The sequence below is a fragment of the Schistocerca cancellata genome, chromosome 9 (assembly GCF_023864275.1).
Source record: "Schistocerca cancellata isolate TAMUIC-IGC-003103 chromosome 9, iqSchCanc2.1, whole genome shotgun sequence".
Classification (NCBI taxonomy): domain Eukaryota; kingdom Metazoa; phylum Arthropoda; class Insecta; order Orthoptera; family Acrididae; genus Schistocerca; species Schistocerca cancellata.
In genome coordinates, this window is record NC_064634.1 from 315103136 (window position 1) to 315124397 (window position 21262).

The window sequence follows — 21262 nt, forward strand, 5'->3', positions numbered from 1 at the left end:
TCCAGCTGCTCATAGCCTTATAACAGGATCCTGTTCAAACTCAGTGAGGTGTTTATAATGGCGTGCTTGTAGCCTTAAAGACTGTCTTGACTAGCCTCAACTCGTCATGTTCAATCTCAAAGGAAACTAACGCTCACGACCTTTACAGCGTATATTTAAAGTCAAGCTGAATTACATCCTCATAGTGACGCTACTAAAGTGCGCGTCATTTATGACGGCGGCCGAGTTTAGGTTCGTTCTCCGCATCTGACGTCACAAAACACAGAGAACGACGTTGCCAGAGCTCGACTGCAGTGCAGAGCACGGACGAGTGTCTTCAGTTTTAGAAAGGTTCAGTCATAAATAAAGTAATTGAACAAAAGCAATGTCTTGATAGCAGACTTTCTTTTATAGAAAGCTTGGAAAAAGCATTCTTTGTACCAGTTGCTTCATTTTCTATTAATTAATTAAACCAAACAAGCAATAAGCCTCCTAATTCAGGCGATAGCAAGGAAAGGTGTTTGTATCTTCTCACTAACCGCTTTTTCGCAATAAAGAACAGTGGTAATTGTTATTTCCTATTGTAATTCGACGAAACGTGAGTAATTCATAGTCATACCAACAGTGTTTGTCGGTATTTTGCGTGATATTTTAAAGTCCTCCGGGAGATGCATTGAATGATGAGCTGCGTTAGTGTAATGGTTAAAGTGTATGGCTGCTAAACGAAAAGTTCTGAGTTCAAACCTTGTTTGGTGCTCAATATTTTCTGCTCAATATTTTCTTTATTTAAAAACAATATCGAAGTGTCTTACTTCATGAATTTTATTCGTTTGAATGTAATTTTTTGAAATTTATAGTGACAAATAAAATCGACCATATGGAAAGTATACGCTATGGACTTTTACCTCTGCAAACTCTTCAAAATTTCGTGCAATGGTTTACTACATCTAATGCTGCACAATAACTGCGTTGAACATCGAAACAAAATTAAGTCATTTATTGGGGTGAACGTAGCAGTCAAGAAGATGTGTAAAAATAAAATTTTTAGACCAAATAGATTTTATGAAATCGAATGATAAAGTGTGTCAAAGCAGTCGAAACACCATGTGTCTGCACAGGCGAGCAATGCAATGATGACAAAATCGCGCACATCGCGGAATGCGGGGAGCACGTCTCTGTAGCAGCGAAAGGGTTAATGCGGCCGTGGTGGCTTTACTTCATAAACTGCGTGCTCCCCCCTAAACGTAAGTTTGCGAACTATACTATGGCCCTGCTTCTCTTAGCACGTACAACTGGCAACGCAGCAATCTCCCGCGTCTGGGCGGGCATGCTCGAACCGCCAAGATAAAAGAATTGAACTATAGTAAGACTCTTATGTAACTGGCGCAAAAGTTGAATAGACGTCATAGTTCAGATGTAGAAACCCGCCTACCAACTTTTGTTTATGTCGTACAGCTCCTTCTTGGTGTTGCGTTTTTTTCCGTTAGTGTATAAACGTAAATTTTCTTTTCTTTATACTATCTCCTAAGAGAATTCGTAGGACGTGTTGCTACATTTGTACAGAACACAAACTGATTTTGCCGGCCGGTGTGGCCGTGCGGTTAAAGGCGCTTCAGTCTGGAACCGCGTGACCGTTACGGTCGCAGGTTCGAATCCTGCCTCTGGCATGGATGTGTGTGATGTCCTTAGGTTAGTTAGGTTTAATTAGTTCTAAGTTCTAGGCGACTGATGACCTCAGAAGTTAAGTCGCATAGTGCTCAGAGCCATTTGAGCCAAACAGATTTTTTTCTGAGGTCTACTTCAACGAGTTTTTCCAGTTTTCTGTAAATAGTTCGCGTCAGTATCTTTCGACAGTGAGGTATTAAATAGATCGGTCGGTTGTATTCACACCTGTCAACACTAGCTTACTTTCGATTTGGGATATATGAGTGCATTTCGCCTGTCTCATACATCTTCCATACTACGGGAGTAGTTCTGTCATGGCTAGCTTCCCCAAGGGTATCAGAAGTTCTTAGGGAATGTCGTTTACTCCAGGTGTCTTGTTTCGTGATGAAGACATCAAACACTGAGAATTAGTCGTCCATTACAGATACACCACTCTTTTCCGAAATCCTTCCAACAAATCTAAGTCTCCAATTCGCCTTCCGTGATACAGATTTTACGTGATGGTGGTTCTCAGTTTTACTCATATTTTATTATTATCATTTCTATTATTAATGGTATTACTACTGTTATCAAGATTAGTGGCAACAGATGCAGCAGTACAAGTACAGCCAGTATTAATTTTATTTGTTCATAGTCAATATTATTTATTCCCATTGTAACTCAAATCATGTTAATACTATTTGCCATGTTAAAATATAAAAAATTACCCGACGTGATGTACTCTGGATTTTCCTCACAAACCTTGTAGTCAGATAGTACTGGATTCTTTCATCATGAGGCGGCCTTCTGACTGGTAATTATAAGGCAAGAATAGTTGACTCGTATGTGGAGTACAGATTAACTGTCCTATCCTGAAAATAAAATTGCTTTCAATAATATTACAGAACTACGATTAGATGATCTATCAATGAAGGGGACGTGTGACTGCGGCTGGTCATAAACTTGTAGAAATAAGGCGTACTAACAGGTGTACTTTTTATAAAATATACGTATTAATTACGCGACCGTTTCAACGCAGCGTTAATGTCATCTTCAGGTCTCTGTGCAAACTGAATGGTGATACTGAACTAGCAGTGCATTAGGACAGGAACGATGCGTACTCGCTGGTCTCATGACTTTCTGTTTACAAGATGTCTAGGGTGCACGCAGTCCAGTAGACCAGTGAATAGACATGGTAGCTGTCCTAATCCATCGATGGTTGGTATCACCATTCAGTTTGCACAGGGGTCTGAAGCTGATGCAAAAGCAGCGTCTAAACTGGTCAGTGATAGGTTGGTACACAAGTTCGTAGCGGTTTTGCATCTGTTTAATAAACACAACATGTACACGTTACAGAGACTTTAGCCATGAATAGTATATTCTAGTTCATTATTTACAACAGTGTGCCAAAGCTGACGTAACTTTTCCATTGCGTGATTGTAGAAATTACGTGGTTTTGAGGCGAAGAACTCATCGAGCTATGTTCGGAGCACATTTTCATCCGGAAAGGAAGTGACTTCAAGGTTGTTCGATAGGGACAGAAAAAGATGAAAATCTGAGGCACAAGATCATGGGAATAGGGTGGGCGCGGAATGAATTCCCAATCCAACTCCTATATAGCGTTTTTTGCTAGTGTAGCAGAATGCGGTCGGGCGTTATCGTGGAGTAACATCACTTCACGGAGTCATCATGGTCGTTGATCTTGGATTGCGTCTACAAGACATCTGTCTGTTGACTACAAGCGTCAGCAGTGATGGTTACACTTTGGCGAAGAAATTCGTAATCAGCAAAATAAAAAAAAAACCATAAAAACAGTGATTTAAATGAAATAACAAACAATTTTGAATGAAATTGTTAAGGCTTTCGTGGCCACTTGTTGACAAACTGCCTATTGGCTTCTGTCTCGGGTTCTTCGGCTGACGTTCATCTAATGATTTTACTGACGTTTCGCCAGCACGAGTGGCTGGCATTGTCAAAGCTTCACCCTCCATTGCCGGTGGTGAACTGGAGCCGAGCTCGCGGCCGCTCACTATACAGGGTGTTAGAAAAAGGTACGGCCAAACTTTCAGGAAACATTCCTCACACACAAATAAAGAAAATATGTTATGTGGGCATGTGTCCGGAAACGCTTACTTTCCACGTTAGAGCTCATTTTATTACTTCTCTTCAAATCACATTAATCATGGAATGGAAACACACAGCAACAGAACGTACCAGCGTGACTTCAAACACTTTGTTACAGGAAATGTTCAAAATGTCCTCCGTTAGCGAGGATACATGCATCCACCCTCCGTCGCATGGAATCCCTGATGCGCTGATGCAGCCCTGGAGAATGGCGTATTGTATCACAGCCGTCCACAATACGAGCACGAAGAGTCTGTACATTTGGTACCGGGGTTGCGTAGACAAGAGATTTCAAATGCCCCCATAAATGAAAGTCAAGAGGGTTGAAGTCATGAGATTGTGGAGGCCATGGAATTGGTCCGCCTCTGCCAATCCATCGGTCACCGAATCTGTTGTTGAGAAGCGTACGAACACTTCGACTGAAATGTGCAGGAGCTCCATCGAGCATGAACCACAAGTTGTGTCGTACTTGTAAAGGCACATGTTCTAGCAGCACAGGTAGAGTATCCCGTATGAAATCATGATAACGTGCTCCATTGAGCGTAGGTGGAAAAACAAACTAAAATGAGCTCTAACATGGAAATTAAACGTTTCCGGACACATGTCCACATAACATATTTTCTTTATTTGTGTGTGAGGAATGTTTCCTGAAAGTTTGGCCGTACCTTTTTGTAACACCCTGTATGTACCTGGCGCGCCAACGTCCGAGGGCTTCTACGCGGTCATTTCCGGTGCGGTTCTCCTCTTGCTACCTGCGACGGAGTCCGCCCCCGGTAGCTGAGTGGTCAGCGTGACAGACTGTCAGTCCTACGGGCCCGGGTTCGATTCCCGGCTGGGTCGGAGATTTTCTCCGCTCAGGGACTGGGTGTTGTGTTGTCCTAATCATCATCATTTCATCCCCATCGACGCGCAGGTCGCCGCAGTGGTGCCAAATCGAAAGACCTGCACCAGGCGAACGGTCTACCCGACGGGAGGCCCTAGCCACACGACATTTCATTTCACCTGCGACGGTCGTTCGCTGCAGTACGGGAAGCCAGGATCCGTTTACTTCAAGGCTTTCCTCTTTCTTGTTGAAACTGTTCGCGTGTTTTTGTATTTCTACAGCTTCGCTGAACAAGCGCGTGTGATAGTGCTTCTCTACAGCCTCTTAGTCCAGTGGTGGCCAACTACTTCATGGAACAATTCGAAGCAGAGGCACTGGACTTGGCGACTTGCAAACCTAAGGTGTGGTACAGGTACGTCGATGATACTTTCGTGGTGTGGACCCATGGTGAAGAACAGCTCGGTGACTTCCTAAGACACTTGAACAGCCTCCATGCCAACATAACATTTACGATGGAAGTAGAAAAGGACAAGAAACTGCCATTTCTAGATGTGCTGGTCACAAGGGACGGCGAAAACCTGGGACACAGTGTGTATCGAAAACCGACACACACGGACCGATACCTGCACAAACTATCAAACCATCATCCGAGCCAGAAAAGAGGCATGATTAATACACTCGTAACGAGAGGAGGACGAATATGTGAGCCGCAGCACCTCAGACGAGAAATGCAACACCTGGAAAGTGTTCTGAGGAGCAATGGATACTCCACAAATTATATTAGAAGTGCAACAGAGCCAAACACTCGGCGAAGTAAGGAACCAGAAAAAGAAATGTCGGGTACGGCCTTTCTGCCATACATTCCCAGTGTGACTGACAGAATCAGCCGTATATTGCGCAAACATGGCGTAAAGACGATTTTCAAACTGACAAGGAAGATCAAAGAGTGTCTTAGATCGGCGAAGGAGAAAAGGGACTTACTTGCAATGTCGGGAATATACCGTATACCATGCACATGCGGAAAAGTTTATGTGGGAACGACTGGACGATCAATTAACACCAGCATCAAAGAGCATAAGCGACATTGCTGGTTGGGGCAGAGCACGCACTGAGTGGGACCGAACACGTAATAAAATTCGCCGACACGGAAGTTCTGGCTGTAGAGACGCACTATCACACGCGCTTGTTCAGAGAAACTGTAGAAATACAAAAACACGCGAACAGTTCAAACAAGAAAGAAGAAAGCCTTAAGGTAAACGGATCCTGGCTTCCCCTACTTGCAGCGAACGACCGTCGCAGGTAGTAAGAGGAGAACCGCACCGGAAATGACCGCGGAGAAGCCCTCGGACGTTGGCGCGCCAGGTACATATAGCCTACGGCCGCGAGCTCGGCTGCAGTTCACCACCGGCAATGGAGGGTGAAGCTTTGACAATACCAGCCACTCGTGCTGGCGAAACGTCAGAAAAATCATTAGATGAATGTCCGTCGAAGAACCCGAGACAGAAGCCAATAGGCAGTTTGTCAATTTTGAATGGATTGCTCGTCTTTATTGGATCTGCTATTTCGAATTTTGGAATTTTAATATCAAATTCGTAATCAGCGACCTCAGTAACCCTGATATACGAATTTACGTTTAAATCTGAAGCTTTATTCCATTTTTGGCCAGCTTTCCTGAGATCCAGACCGCTGTGTGATAGTTCGATATCACAGTTCAGTTTGCACAGGGGACTGAAAGTGACACTCGTGCAGTATCGAAACTAGTCGCGTAATTAATATATTTTATAAGAAGTGTGGCTGTTAGTATTCCTTTTTTCTACGAGATTTAATACGACGTCGAATTGTTTCTTTTTCTGGTTTACACAGATTGACGAAATGGAGAACCAGATTAATGAAATTAACGAAGAGATCGAGCGGCTGAAAGAAGAGAAGGAGACGCAGAAGGAAGAGCAGATCCAGGAGCTGGCGAAGGTGGAGGAGGAGCTGGAGGCGAAGAGGGCGGAGCGCGAGGCGGCCGACGACCGCCTGCAGGACCGCGACGTCTCGCTGGAGGCGCTCTTCCGCGGCATCGAGGACCTCTTCAACGCGGCCGGCTGCGACAAGACGCCCACCATCACACACCTCGGTGAGCCAGCCTCGCCTGCCGCGTCCCTCCGTCTGGAAGTCAGGCAGTGTTAGACGGACTGAATGTTAATGCGAGGGGCGTTCAAAAAGTGATGCAACACAGTGTTTTTTCGAAACCTGTTGGATTTTATTCGAGATTCCAATTCACCATTTTGCTCCCCACTGTTTTGGCTACAAAAATCTTCCCTTTGTCCACACCGTACACACTTGCATACCATACCAAATGGCTCTGAGCACTATGGGACTCAACTGCTGTGGTCATAAGTCCCCTAGAACTTAGAACTACTTAAACCTAACTAACCTAAGGACATCACACACATCCATGCCCGAGGCAGGATTCGAACCTGCGACCGTAGCGGTCGTGCGGTTCCAGACTGTAGCGCCTTTAACCGCTCGGCCACTCCGGCCGGCATACCATACCGTTGCTCAGCTTCCTCTGGCACGGCTATTTCATAACCGGCAAAGAGCGACGCGCCCCTATGGGATTCGCGCACAGGATTGCCTCTCTGCGATGGATATGGCTAGTCTTCATGTTTTCCGTCGCTGTTGGAGCAGATTTCCACCTTGGCACCTCCGGAGACCCAGACTTACACTACTGGCCATTAAAATTGCTACACCACGAACATGACGTGCTACAGACGCGAAATTTAACCGACAGGAAGAAGATGCTGTGATACGCAAATGATTAGCTTTTTAGAGCATTCACACAAGGTTGGCGCCGGTGGCGACACCTACAACGTGCTGACATGAGGAAAGTTTCCAACCGATTTCTCATACACACACAGCAGTTGACCGGCGTTGACTGGTGAAATGTTGTTGTGATGCCTCGTGTAAGGAGGAGACATGCGTACCGTCACGTTTCCGACTTTGATAAAGGTCGGAATGTAACCTATCGCGAATGCGGTTTATCGTATCGCGACATTGCTGCTCGCGTTGGTCGAGATCCAATGACTGTTAGCAGCATATGGAACCGGTGGGTTCAGGAGGGTATTACGGAACGCCGTGCTGGATCCCAACGGCCTCGTATCACTAGAAGTCGAGATGACAGCCATATTATCCGCATGGCTGTAACGGATCGTGCAGCCACATCTCGATCCCTGAGTCAACAGATGGGGACGTTTGCAAGACAACAACCATCTGCACGAACAGTCGACGACGTTTGCAGCAGCATGGACTATCAGCTCGGAGACCATAGTTGCGGTTACCCTTGACGCTGCATCACAGACAGGAGCGCCTGCGATGGTGTATTCAGCGACGAACCTGGGTGCACGAATGGCAAACCGTAATTTTTTCGGTGAATCCAGGTTCTGTTTACAGCATCATGATGGTCGCATCCGTGTTTGGTGACATCGCGGTGAACGCACATTGGAAGCGTGTATCCGTCATCGCCATACTGGCGTATCATCCGGCGTGACCGTGTGGGGTGCCATTGGTTACACATCTCGGACACCTCTTTTTCACATTGACGGCATTTTGAACAGTGGACGTTACATTTCAGATGTGTTACGACCCGTGGCTCTACCCTTCATTTGATCCCTGCGAAAGCCTGCATTTCAGCAGGATAATGCACGACCGCATGTTGCAGGTCCTGTACGGTCCTTTCTGGATATATAAAATGTTCGTCTGCTGTCCTGGCCAGCACATTCTCCAGATCTCTCACCAACTGAAAACGTCTGGTCAATGGTGGCCGAGCAACTGGCTCGTCACAATACGGCAGTCACTACTCTTGATGAACTGTGGTATTGTGTTGAAGCTGCATGGGCAGCTGTACCTGTACACGCCATCCAAGCTCTGTTTGACTCAATGCCCAGGCGAATCATGGCCGTTGTTACGGCCAGAGGTAGTTGTTCTGGGTACTGGTTTCTTAGGATGTATGAACCCAAATTGCGTGAAAATGTGATCACATATCAGTTCTAGTATAATGTATTTGTCCAACGAATACCCGCTTATCATCTGCATTTCTTCTTGGTGTAGCAATTTTAATGGCCAGTAGTGTATTTTAGACCTGACTAATTTTAAGCAAGATAGTACACCAGATTTTACATTCCAATCTCTGTTTTTTTAACATTTTAGATGTGCATCACGGTTTTACCGTGGTTTACACTGATGGCTCCAAACAGGAGAATTTCCTTGGCTGTTCTGCAGTGTTCCGTGATCATGTTACCCGAATTCGCCTCCGTGATGAATATACCGTTTTCGCAGCTGAGCTCCACGCGATCCTGAAGGCACTGGAGCAGATGAATGGTGTTCGAGGCAATCGATTTCTCCTCTGCTCCGATTCTCTTAGTGCCTTACAATCATTGCAGAATCTGTACGCAACGGAGGAGATGGTCCAGCTGATATATGACCAACTGTACTTGCTCCAACGGCAGGGTAAGGAGGTGTCTTTCTGCTGGGTGACTGGTCATGTAGGAATATGGGGCAATGAACAGGCCGATCGGGCTGCCAAGAAGGCCTGCAGAGAGCAGGATGTGGCCCAGTGTCCTATTCCCTTGCAGTCTGTCATTTCTGCACTCCATGAGAAGTACATGGAGTTGTGGGAGGAAGAATGGCTGGCGGTGACGGCCAGTAAACTGCGGCGGGTGAAGTCAACCACTCGGCCGTGGCGTTCCGCCTGCCGATTGCTCAGGCGGGAAGAAGTGATCCTCAAGCGTCTTCGGAGTGGGCACTGTCCTCTCACACACAGATTTCTATTACGGCGGGAGGATCCCCCGTTTTGTGATGCTTGTGGTGTGCACATCTCTGTGCGGCATATGTTAACAGGCTGCATTTTATACCGTGATGCAAGGGCAGAAGCAGAAGTTGATAAGGATCTGGCTTGTGTTTTAGCTAACGATGAGACCTGTGTGCCTAGGGTTTTAAAGTTTTGTGATGTGTCTCGACTCTGGCCTAAACTTCTAGGCTGGAGGTTTTAGTGTATTGCAAAGTGACTGGCTCCTCCCTTTTTCCTTGCGGTCAGCCAGCCACTACCATCTGCTATCTGGTTTTAGCTCCCTCTACCACTTTCTTCCTGGGTTGTCCATGTTTTACTGCTGGCGGCATGCTTCGTCCCACACTTCGTTGTATATTTTTCCAAGCTTGTTCCTCGGGTTTTACGTTCTGTTTTATTTTACGCCTGAAGACCTTGCCGTCGCGCGCCCATAAAACCCTCTCCATCCATCTTCCCTTAAGCGGCGACAAACCCAACGGTCACACATCTTTGAGTACGCCCAACTGGTGTACGAGTGTGTTAGCACTACCAACAGAGGCATCCAGTTGTGCAGCGAGGCGTCTGATTGTGATCCGTCGATCACCGTGAAGAGAGTGTCCCCACGTTCCAACATCACAGGGGTCACAGCTGTGTGCGGCTCGCCGGCACGCAGGAGACTCAGCAGGTTTTGCGTTACATTTTTGCAGTGATGACAGAAGCCTCGCCCAACGAGCCACAGTGCTTTTCGTCACTGACAGGTCTCCTTAGACTTTCTGCAAACGCCTATGAATATCTGCTATGCTCTGGTTTGGCGCCAAAAGAAATTCAGTGACAGTTTTCTGCGTGGAATGCAGATGCCACGATGCCCCACAGCGAATTTCGCATTTTTGGAACAGAAACTGGCAGAGAAAAGAAGTGTTGAAATGCATATTGAACGCTCCTCGTAAATGTACCGTGTTGGCGAAGATACCCACTACTGTTTAATTACTCTATGTACCGGAAAAATAGCCAGAAGTTGTTGTTGTTGTGGTCTTCAGTGCTGAGACTGGTTTGATGCAGCTCTCCTTGCTACTCTATCCTCTGCAAGCCTCTTCATCTCCCAGTACCTACTGCAACCTACATCCTTCTGAATCTCTTTAACGTATTCATCTCTTGGTCTCCCTCTACGATTTTTACCCTCCACGCTGCCCTCCAATACTAAATTGGTGATCCCTTGATTCCTCAGAACACGTCCTACCAACCGGTCCCTTCTTCTACACAAGTTGTGCCACAAACTCCTCTTCTCCCCAGTTCTATTCAATACTTCATCATTGGTTATGTGGTCTACCCACCTAATCTTCAGCATTCTTCTGTAGCACCAAATTTCGAAAGCTTCTATTCTCTTCCCGTCCAAACTATTTATCGTCCTCGTTTCTCTTCCAAACTTGGCTACACTCCATACAAATACTTTCAGAAACGACTTTCTGACACCTAACTCTATACTCGATGTTAACAAATTTCTTTTCTTCAGAAATGCTTTCCTTACCATTGCCAGTCTACATTTTATATCTTCTCTACTTCGACCATCATCAGTTATTTTGCTCCCCAAATAGCAAAACTCCTTTACCACTTTAAGTGTCTCATTTCCGAATCTAATTCCCTCAGCATCACCAGACTTAATTCGACTACATTCCATCATCCTCGTTTTGCTTTTGTTGATGTTCATCTTATATCCTCCTTTCAAGACACTGTCCATTCCATTTCAACTGCTCTTCCAAGTCCTTTGCTGTCTCTAACAGAATTACAATGTCATCGGCGAACCTCAAAGTTTTTATTTGTTCACCATGGATTTTAATACCTACTCCGAATTTTTCTTTTGTTTCCTTTACTTCAGCCAGGGATAGCACACTGTAGTGATCTGACGAGGAATGACCACATAAAAGAAGCAGTAGGAAAAGCAGATTCAAGGCAGAGATTCATAGCAAAAATCTTAGTGAAATGTAATTAATCCATGAAACAATATGTTTATAATCTACTTATAGGACTTATTCTTGAATGCTGGTTATCAGTCTGGGACCCTTGCCAAGTAGTATTAACTGAAGTAATGGAGGAGATCCGACGAAGAGGAGCACATTATGTCACGGGATCGTTTAGACGGTACGAGAGCTTTACGAACGCGCTTGAATAAACTCCAGTGCCTGACGCTACAACTAAAGGGTTATGTACCACGGAGAGGTTTACTACTGAAATTCAGAGAACTGCATTTCGCCAATATTCGGACAAAGTATTGCTTCCTCCCTCATACACTATGTGATCAAAAGTATCCGGACACCTTGCTGAAAATGACTTACAAGTTCGTGGCGCCCTCCATCGGTAATGCTGGAATTTAGTGTGGTGTTGGTCCACCCTTAGCCTTGATGACAGCTTCCACTCTCGCAGGCAAACGTTCAATCAGGTGCTGGAAGGTTTCTTTGGGAATGGCAGTCCATTCTTCACGGAGTGCTGCACTGTGGAGACGTATCGAGGTCGGTCGGTGAGGCCTGACACGAAGTCGGCGTTCCAAAACATCTGAAAGGTCCTCTATAGCATTCAGGTCAGGACTCTGTACAGGCCAGTCCATTACAGGGATGTTGTTGTCGTGTAACCACTCCACCACATTGTGAACAGGCGCTCGATCATGCTGAAAGATGCAATCGCCACCCCCGAATTATTCTTCAAAAGTGGGAAGCAAGAAGGTACTTGAAACATCAATGTAGGCCTGTGTTGAGATATTTCCACGCAAAACAACAAGGGGTGTAAGCCCCCACCATGAAAAACACGACCACACCATAACACCACCGCCTCAGAATTTTACTGTTGGCACTATACACGCTGGCAGATGACGTTCACCGGGCATTCGCCATACCCACACCCTGCCATCGGATCGCCACATTGTGTACCGTGATTCGTCACTCCACACAACGTTTTTCCATTGTTCTATCGTCCAATGATTACGCCCCTTACACAAAGCGAGGCGTCGTTTGGCATTTGCCGGTGTGATGTGTGGCTTATGAGCAACCGCTCGACCATGGAATCCAAGTTTTCTCACCTCCCTAACTGTCATAATACTTGCAGAGGATCCTGATGCAGTTTGGAATTCCTGTGTGATGGTCTGGACAGATGTATGGCTATTACACATTAAGACCCTCTTCAACTGTCGGCGGTCTCTGTCAGTCAACGTACGAGGTCGCCCTGTACACTTTTGTGCTGTACGTGTCACTCACGTTTCCACTTCACTATCTCATCCTAAACAGTGGACCTAGGGATGGTTAAGAGTGTGGAAATCTCGCGTACAGACGTATGACGCAAGTGACACCCAATCATCCGACCACGTTCGAAGTCCCTGAGTTCCGTGGAGCGCCCCACTCTGCTCTCTCACGATGTCTAATGACTACTGAGGTCGCTGATATGGAGTACCTGGTAGTAGGTGGCAGCACAATGCACTTAATATGAAAAACGTCTGTTTTTGGGGGTGTCCGGATACTTTTTATCACATAGTGTACGTCTCGCGAAATAAGCACTATGCGAAAACCATTCTTCCCTCACGACATTCGCGAATGGAACAGGGAATGGGGTAAAAGATTAGTGTATCATAAGCATCCTCCACCATAAGGTGGCTTGAGGAGGAGATGTAAATGTGTATGCAAAAGTGTTGGCGGACTCAGCTGAGTCACTTCCAAACTGGGATCGTTGCTCACGCCTGTAACAGGGGTTATCTGCAGAGGAAATGGAACTACTGGTGGAAACCGACCTGGGAGAAGACAAGTTTGGACATCGGCTAAATGTAACAACACGTGATGCAATTATGACCGTACGACTTATCTTTGAAGATAGATCGAAGAAAGGTAACCAACATTTATAGAATCTGTAGACACAGAAAATAAACTTTTCACAACGGTGACTGGAATATAAGCTTTGAATTTCTGAAATTAAAATAAGATAAACTCAGGGAACGAAAGATATCTACAAATTTAGTAAGAGGCGATATGCTCGCAGATTAAAACAGTGATCCAGGAAGAGTAGAAAGCTACTGCTTGTTTTATGTGGTCATTCCCCCTCATCATAAAACGTTTGATCCTTAGACTATCTGTTTCGGTCAGCAATCACCATCTTCAGATCTTTTTTATAACACGTCCTAATATAACACAACTATGGCGTTATTATATTAGGACATGTTATGAAACAGATTTGAAGATGATCGAAACCGGTAGTCTAAGGACCAAAAGTTCTGCGATCATTGGCGGAAATAAAACAAATTCATTCTTTCTACAAACCGTACAGAAACAAGACTGCTGTTATTAAGGAGACCAACATTACAGGGAAGCAGTTGTTGAGAAAGGAGTGAGATAGGTTTTCAGCGTGTCCCTCATGTTATTAATTCTGTAAATAGAGTTAGCAGGGAACCGAAACCGTGTAGAAATCTGGAAAAGGAATTAAAGTTCAGGAAGAAGAAATAAAACAACAATTCTTTTGATCCATCGGTCAACAGACAAAAGATGTTTATTGAGAAAGCTATTTTCGTGCTAAGAGATACTAAAGTAGTCGATGAGATTTGCTGTTGAATTGCACAATATCTTTTCATTCGTTCTGATCTTTTTTGTAATTACTCATCTGTAAATACCCTTTTATTGTTTGTAGTTTGTCTGCTCTTGGTTTAAATCTTATTTTAATGTTTTTCTGTTTCTTTAAGTTTTCTGTTTTGTTACGCAAATGGTCTAGGGCTAATTCTAGCTCTTTCATATCCTCCCTGATTTCCTTTATCCACCCTATTTGGTGTTTTATGTTCCAAAGTTTCTCTATAATTTTTCTTGGTAATCTCTTTTCTGGTGTCCTCGTAATGAGCCAGAAAAAGAGATCCGTCTTTCCATATAGTATCTGTAATGGTCTCTAGATCACTGTACATAACTTTATTTGGAAATATCCGCCATTGTCAATCGTTTTGATATTTCTTATTTATGGATGTCCTAGCTACTCATCTCTCTACTTTTAAGATTTTATTGAGTGACTTCAAAAAGAGGTGCACTTCCGTATGTTACCCCTGGCTGCACCACCGTATTGTAATGTTTTAGTTTAGTTTTGAAAGACTAACTTTTTTTTGTATAAACTCCATGTTAATATTTGAGCTCTTACCATTTTCTTAGTTGTTTCTTGTCATGCAGATTTCTCGTTCAAGTTTTATGTTAAAATTCGTCCGAGGTATTTAAATTATTTCTGTAGTTTTACTTTCCTGTCACTTGGTGTTATGTGGATCTGCTACCATTATCTCAGTCTGTTCGCACGGTATCTGGAGTCCTGTTTTTGTGTTATATTTTGTAGGCTTCTTCTTTAATTTCTTGCTTCTTGAATGTTGTTAGCTACTAATGCTGTCATCTGTCAATCCCAAGGAATTTAGGTTTATTTGATCCTTCTTAGCTAAAATTATTGTATTTTTAGGATTTTCCTTGAACCATTCCTTCATCACACATTTCAGAGCACAGTTGGAAAATAACAGCAATAAACCGTCTCCCTGTCTTAACATGTTTTAATCGTAAATGGCTCAGCTATTTCTCCTCTGAGCTTTATTTTAGATTTGGTGCTTTTAATTTATTAATTTGGGATGGAGACCAAAATTCCTCAGCACCTTCATCACTGAAGATCTGTGGACACAATCATAAGCTTTTTTGGAGTCCACAGAATTTCTAACTTCCTCTTTTTGTCTTCTTTTGTAGTAATCCATTACCAGTTTCAAAGTGATAATCTGTTCTAGGCAGCTTATCCAGGGTCTAAATTCTCCTTGGTATTCCACTGGTTCCAGTTCATTTGATCTCTACAATAGTTGTACGGAATTCTTGACTCGACGTTATGTATGATATCCGAAAGGGACATTTCACTGTAGTTGTCTGGATTTGATTTGTCTCATTTTTGTATAATGGATGGATTATGGCTGTAGTTAAGTGTTCTGGTAGGTCTTCTTTGTTCTAGATTTTCACTGTCCATTGGTGTAATGATATCTTTATTGCTTCTGCTGAATATTTCCAAGGTTCCGCAAATGTTTGATCGCCTCCATTTTGTATGTAATTTTTGAGCTCTTACAAAGCTTTTTAGAGTTCTTGGATTGCTGGAGGGTTTATATTTTCTGTTGATGTTTTAATAGAGGCATGTGTGTTTATTTGAACTAGTTCTGGGGAAATATTCCCGTTTCAGTAATTTTTTAAATGTTTCTGCTAAAATTTCTGTGTTTTTCTTTATTGCTGTGGGCTTTATTATTATTTTTATGCTATAAAATACGTTAGCGTGTCGTACCTTTGTAGTGGTCAGCTAAATATTTTGTAGTAATCTCCTGAGTTTGTATCCTCAATATTTGTTTCTAGCATTAGAAGTATACCTTTTTGATATTGGTGTTTAACCCTTCTTATAATTTCGTGGGTTATCTTTCTGTGCTCCTTGCGTTCCACGTCTGACTCTTCTCTTTAATCACTCTGACAGCCCAATCACACTCATCGTCGAACCATTACTATAAATAATTTCTTTCTTAATTTATTTTTGTGGGTTGTAACGTTACAGAAAAGAATAGAATAGGAGATTTTGACATGTCGTGCTGCTTAAGAACGCTGAAGATTAGATGGGTAGATAGGATAACTAATAAGGAAGTACCGAATGGAATTGGGGAGAAAATATGTCCCTAACGACCTTTTCGTCGATGGAACGTTAAATTCTAACTTTCCTTCCTAGAATAAAAGAAGCGATAGGTAGACGGTATACACAAGGAGGCCTCAAAGAATTCTCAATTTCTTATGCAGGGAATTGTGGGCGATAAAAACTGTAGAAGGGTGGAGGGGGCTGCGTTTTAATGCAGTAGGCAGTTCCAGGTGACTGCTGTTTGCAGTAATTACTCAGAATGTAGAGGTATGGACAAGATGTCGGAGAGCTGCATCAAACCCATCTTCGAACTGAAGACCACAATAACATCTGCAAATGAAACCGATGCGCCGGCCGCTGTGGCCGAGCGGTTCTAGGCGCTTCAGTCCGGAACCGCGCTGCTGCTACGGTCGCAGGTTCGAATCCTGCCTCGAGCATGGATGTGTATGATGTCCTTAGGTTAGTTAGGTTTAAGTAGTTCTAAGTCTATGGGACTGACGACCTCAGATGTTATGTCCAATAATGCTCGGAGCCATTTGAACCATTTTGAAACCGATGAACAGCTGGGGTTAATGAAGAACTGGATCTCCGTTCCTTGACCGACTTAGATGTTCGTTCACGCTGGCTGACCTTCTGTGTGTGCCTTAGTGGTATATGTGTGTGTGTGTGTGTGTGTGTGTGTGTAGAAGGAAGAACGGTGTACCTATATTGAGAAAAAACTCTCACTGCATAAGAAAAAAAGAAAGAAATAGATGTGTTGTTGAAACACGTACCTCATGGGCACGTGTATCAGGAAGCAGTTTTAAAACAAGTGTCATTAACAAATATAGTATCAGTACTAATGTGGTGTCCTGATGACAATGATAATAAAGATTCTGTTGCTAATAGGATTAGTTTATGATGATGTTATCATAGTTGCAATTAATAAATTAATCGGAAATGTCCACTGCCTCACATAAGTCTCTATACCACGGGAAAATTGAAACAAAAAACACCAGTAACTCAAGTAAGGCCGGCCGGTGTGGCCGTGCGGTTCTAGGCGCTTCAGTCTGGGACCGCGTGACCGCTATGGTCGCAGGTTCGAATCCTGCCTCGGGCACGGATGTGTGTGATGTCCTTAGGTTAGTTAGGTTTAAGTACTTCTAAGTTCTAGGGCACTGATGACCGCAGATGTTGAGTCCCATAGTGCTCAGAGCCAGCCAACTCAAGTAAAAACAAATCGAGTCACACAAAAGTTACCAGAATGCCGGTTATTACACACGAAACTACCACCTGCTACCGGTGAACCGCTGTGCTGCCGACTGATTGTTGTGAGAGCTATTGTACAAATCCCAAAACAAACAGATTTACACTATAAAGTTATTCAGAAACTATATACTATGGCGACATAAGAGAAACGGCTTATAAACATAACATAATGTCATATCTGCTTTGATAACAACTGCACCTGTGTTAATCTAGCCGACGACCACTGCATTAACTTATTAGCTTCGGTACGTCAGAACAGAAAGGATAACAAACAATTACTTTACGTGGGTCTCCACAAAAGATCAGTATATCTTTATAAAATCTAAACGCGCATAGAACAGTTGTTGACTGCCTAAATTTTATAAAAATTCTGATATGCTTAAGATCAGTTTTATGAAAATTTGTTTTTGTCAGCTCCGTAATAGCGACACTTAAATGTCTCTCTTCTCTTTCTCTCTCTCCCTCTCTGTGCGTGTGTCTGTTTGTCTCTCTTCCTCCCTCCCCCCCCCCCCTCTCTCTCTCACGAAATATTATCGATTAAAGCAATTGCTTCAATGCTGCTGTAAATAGTTTAACTACTCTCTGTATATTTTTTTTGATCTGATAAAGACAAATAAAAATTTGTATTAGTAATAGTAACTGTGAATGAAACATCTGAAAAATATAATTCTTACTACTTTCAGTGAAATCTAATAAAGATCTCATATGCTTTCTTTCGCCTTCTAAAATAAAATTTGGTAAAAATTATCACACATTATTATATTTAAATTTGTGACTCTATATCTCCTTTTTTTGTCATAATCCCGCAAAAATATTGGTATCATAAAAGAGTACGTCCAATTAATACGTGATTGTTATTCATATTACGAAATTTTATACCACAAAGTTATGTGAAATAATTGTCTCATATGTATTCATTAATTTAAATAAAATTGGCCCAGGTCTCTTATCTGAAACACTCGTAAACTAGTCATTTCTAATTTGCTGTCTGATCAACTTTCCAACCCTCTTGTAAGTTACACGTGGCATTCTACGCTACGACCTTTGCACACCAAGAAGTTCTACTACGGTACAGATAATAGCTGCATCATAATGTGGGAGTGAAGTGGCGCGGGAACTGGAAACGTAATCCAAAGTTGAAGTACGCTGGACACTACGGTTCTTGTAGACAAAGCGACTAAATTGCACCCATATTTACCATGAAATTCTACCGGTGAATGGGCCAAGTGCAATGTTGCGTCCAGACGTTGTGAACTGGTGCCAAAAATTTGACAGAGGTCACAAAGACGTGGGTAATACTGGCTGAGGCATAATACCATCAACATCGACCACAGACGAGAATGTCCCTAGGAAGTGATTAACAAAAATCGTAGATTTTCCGAGATGAGGACGTTTACAGGGCGGTTCTCCAGTGGCTCCGTGACCAATTAATGGATTTCTATTGACGAGGAATTGAACGATCTGTAGGACGTTCCTACCGTTCTTTACGAAACTTGATGACTACGGTGAAAAATAATGTCACATCTCTGTGTCACTTTGAAGCGTGGAGTACCATTCAGTAAAAGCTGCTTGGTCTGCCATAATAATGGTTCAAAATGGTTCAAATGGTTCTGAGCACTATGGGACTCAACTTCTGAGGTTATTAGTCCCCTAGAACTTAGAACTAGTTAAAACTAACTAACTTAAGGACATCACACACATCCATGCCCGAGGCAGGATTCGAACCTGCGACCGTAGCGGTCTCGCGGTTCCAGACTGCAACGCCTAGAACCGCACGGCCACTTCGGCCGGCCGGAGGCCATAATAATGTGTAGCTTACTTTTTGAAGTTCTTGTTTCAATTATTTGATGGCGACATATTTCCCAACGATCAAGATGTTAATATGTCCAGAAGGAGATTTTCACTCTGCAGCGGAGTGTGAGCTGATATGAAACTTCCTGGCAGATTAAAACTGTGTGCCGGACCGAGACTCGAGCTCGAGACCTTTGTCTTTTGCGGGAAAGTGCTCTACCAACTGAGCTACCCAAGAACGACTCACGCCCTGTCCTCCAGCTTTACTTCTGCCGAGTTCAAGTCTCGGACCGGCACACAGTTTAAATCTACCAGGAAGTTTCATATCAGCGCACACTCCGCTGCAGAATGAAAATCTCATTCTGGAAACATCCCCCAGGCTGTGGCTAAGCCATGTCTCCGCAATATCCTTTCTTCCAGGAGTGTTAGTTCTGCAAGGTTCGCAGGAGAGCTTCTGTAAAGTTGGAAAGTAGGAGACGAGGTACTGGCAGAAGTAAAGCTGTGAGTACCGGGCGTGAGTCGTGCTTGGGTAGCTCAGTTGGTAGAGCACTTGCCGCGAAAGGCAAAGGTCCCGAGTTCGAGTCTCGGTCGGGCACAGTTTTAATCTGCCAAGAAGCTTCATATCAGCGCACACTCCGCTGCAGAGTGAAAATCTCATTCTGGAAACATCCCCCAGGCTATGGCTAAGCCATGTCTCCGCAATATCCTTTCTTCCAGGAGTGTTAGTTCTGCAAGGTTCGCAGGAGAGCTTCTGTAAAGTTGGAAAGTAGGAGACGAGGTACTGGCAGAAGTAAAGCTGTGAGTACCGGGCGTGAGTCGTGCTTGGGTAGCTCAGTTGGTAGAGCACTTGCCCGCGAAAGGCAAAGGTCCCGAGTTCGAGTCTCGGTCGGGCACAGTTTTAATCTGCCAAGAAGCTTCATATCAGCGCACACTCCGCTGCAGAGTGAAAATCTCATTCTGGAAACATCCCCCAGGCTATGGCTAAGCCATGTCTCCGCAATATCCTTTCTTTCAGGAGTGCTAGTTCTGCAAGGTTCGCAGGAGAGCTTCTGTGAAGTCTGAAAGGTGGGAGAAGAGATACTGGCAGAAGTAAAGCTGTGAGGATGCGGCGCAAGGCAAGGCAAAGGTTGCGAGTTCGATTCTCAATCCGACACACAGTTTTAATCTTCCAGGAAGTTTTATGATAATTTGTGCTCTAATTATTAAAAAGGATTAAATTTGCGTTTCAAGAAGGACAGGATACAGAGAATGGATTACCATACGGCATATGCTGCGGACCCCGCGCTGGTAGCGGACCAGCAGCCGTACAGCGCAGTTTTCCGGCGGGAAAATTCACCGTAAGCCGGACTGAAATGAAAATACACGGTCCAGTCACTTTAACGTGACCAACGTCTATGTTCGATTCAACGTGAAATAACCTCTCACAGGCGGCATGTGGCAGCACTAGCAGTGGAGGACATAAAAAGCGTGTCGGAGAGACGCGGGACGTGCAGTCGTTGTCGTAATGCGGAAACGGAATGATTTAGCTAATGTCCAGAGGAGAATGGTCATTAGCTGTCCGGACAAGGGTGGAAGCAGTTACGAAGCAGTTACGAAACGTCTAAGTTTATTGTTTGCGTGCCGCCGTGGTTAAAGTATACCGTGCATGGCAAAGTCTTCTAAACGACGTTAGCGAACGTTCCAGCTCATTCGCCTCCGCAGCAGGCGCCAGGTTCATACACCCGTGCTGATTGCAGTTCATCGGTGACGAAGACTGGAATTAGCACACCAATACAGCAATTGGACGTCCTGTGAGTGGTGACACGTGGCCTTTTCAGATGAATCACATTTTATGCTCCATCGGGCAGATGGCGGTTGACGTGTAAGGTGTGTAACGTCTGAAAGCAAATGTCGTGGGCAGTCGTCGAAAGGGTCCGGGGGGGGGGGGGGGAGGGATTTCCTCTATGATTGCGTCAATATGGAGGGTGCAGTGCATCAACACAAGTACGCATCTATTCTTGAGGACTTTTCCCACTCCTACATGCAGTTTGTTTTTGCATCGGCACGATCGCATCTACCAGCAGGTCAACACAAGGCGTAACACAGCTCGCAGTGAACTCGCGTGGTTCGAGGAATACCAGGACCATATTATCGCACTCCTCTGGCCACCAAACTCCCCAGATTTAAACCCCGTAGAATATCTGCGGGTCTATGTCGATCGGACTGTT

At 44.2% G+C, this 21262-nt stretch overlaps 1 protein-coding gene across 1 annotated transcript in view; it reads left to right on the plus strand.

The window, feature by feature from the left end:
* The window catches only part of LOC126101382 (outer dynein arm-docking complex subunit 1-like), a 145106-nt gene that overhangs the window by 114242 nt on the left and 9602 nt on the right, over positions 1 to 21262 (plus strand). Inside the window, exon 7 of the mRNA XM_049912048.1 lies at positions 6434 to 6692. Coding sequence (XP_049768005.1) covers positions 6434 to 6692 — 259 coding nt within the window. The remainder of the gene's footprint in view (positions 1 to 6433; positions 6693 to 21262) is intronic.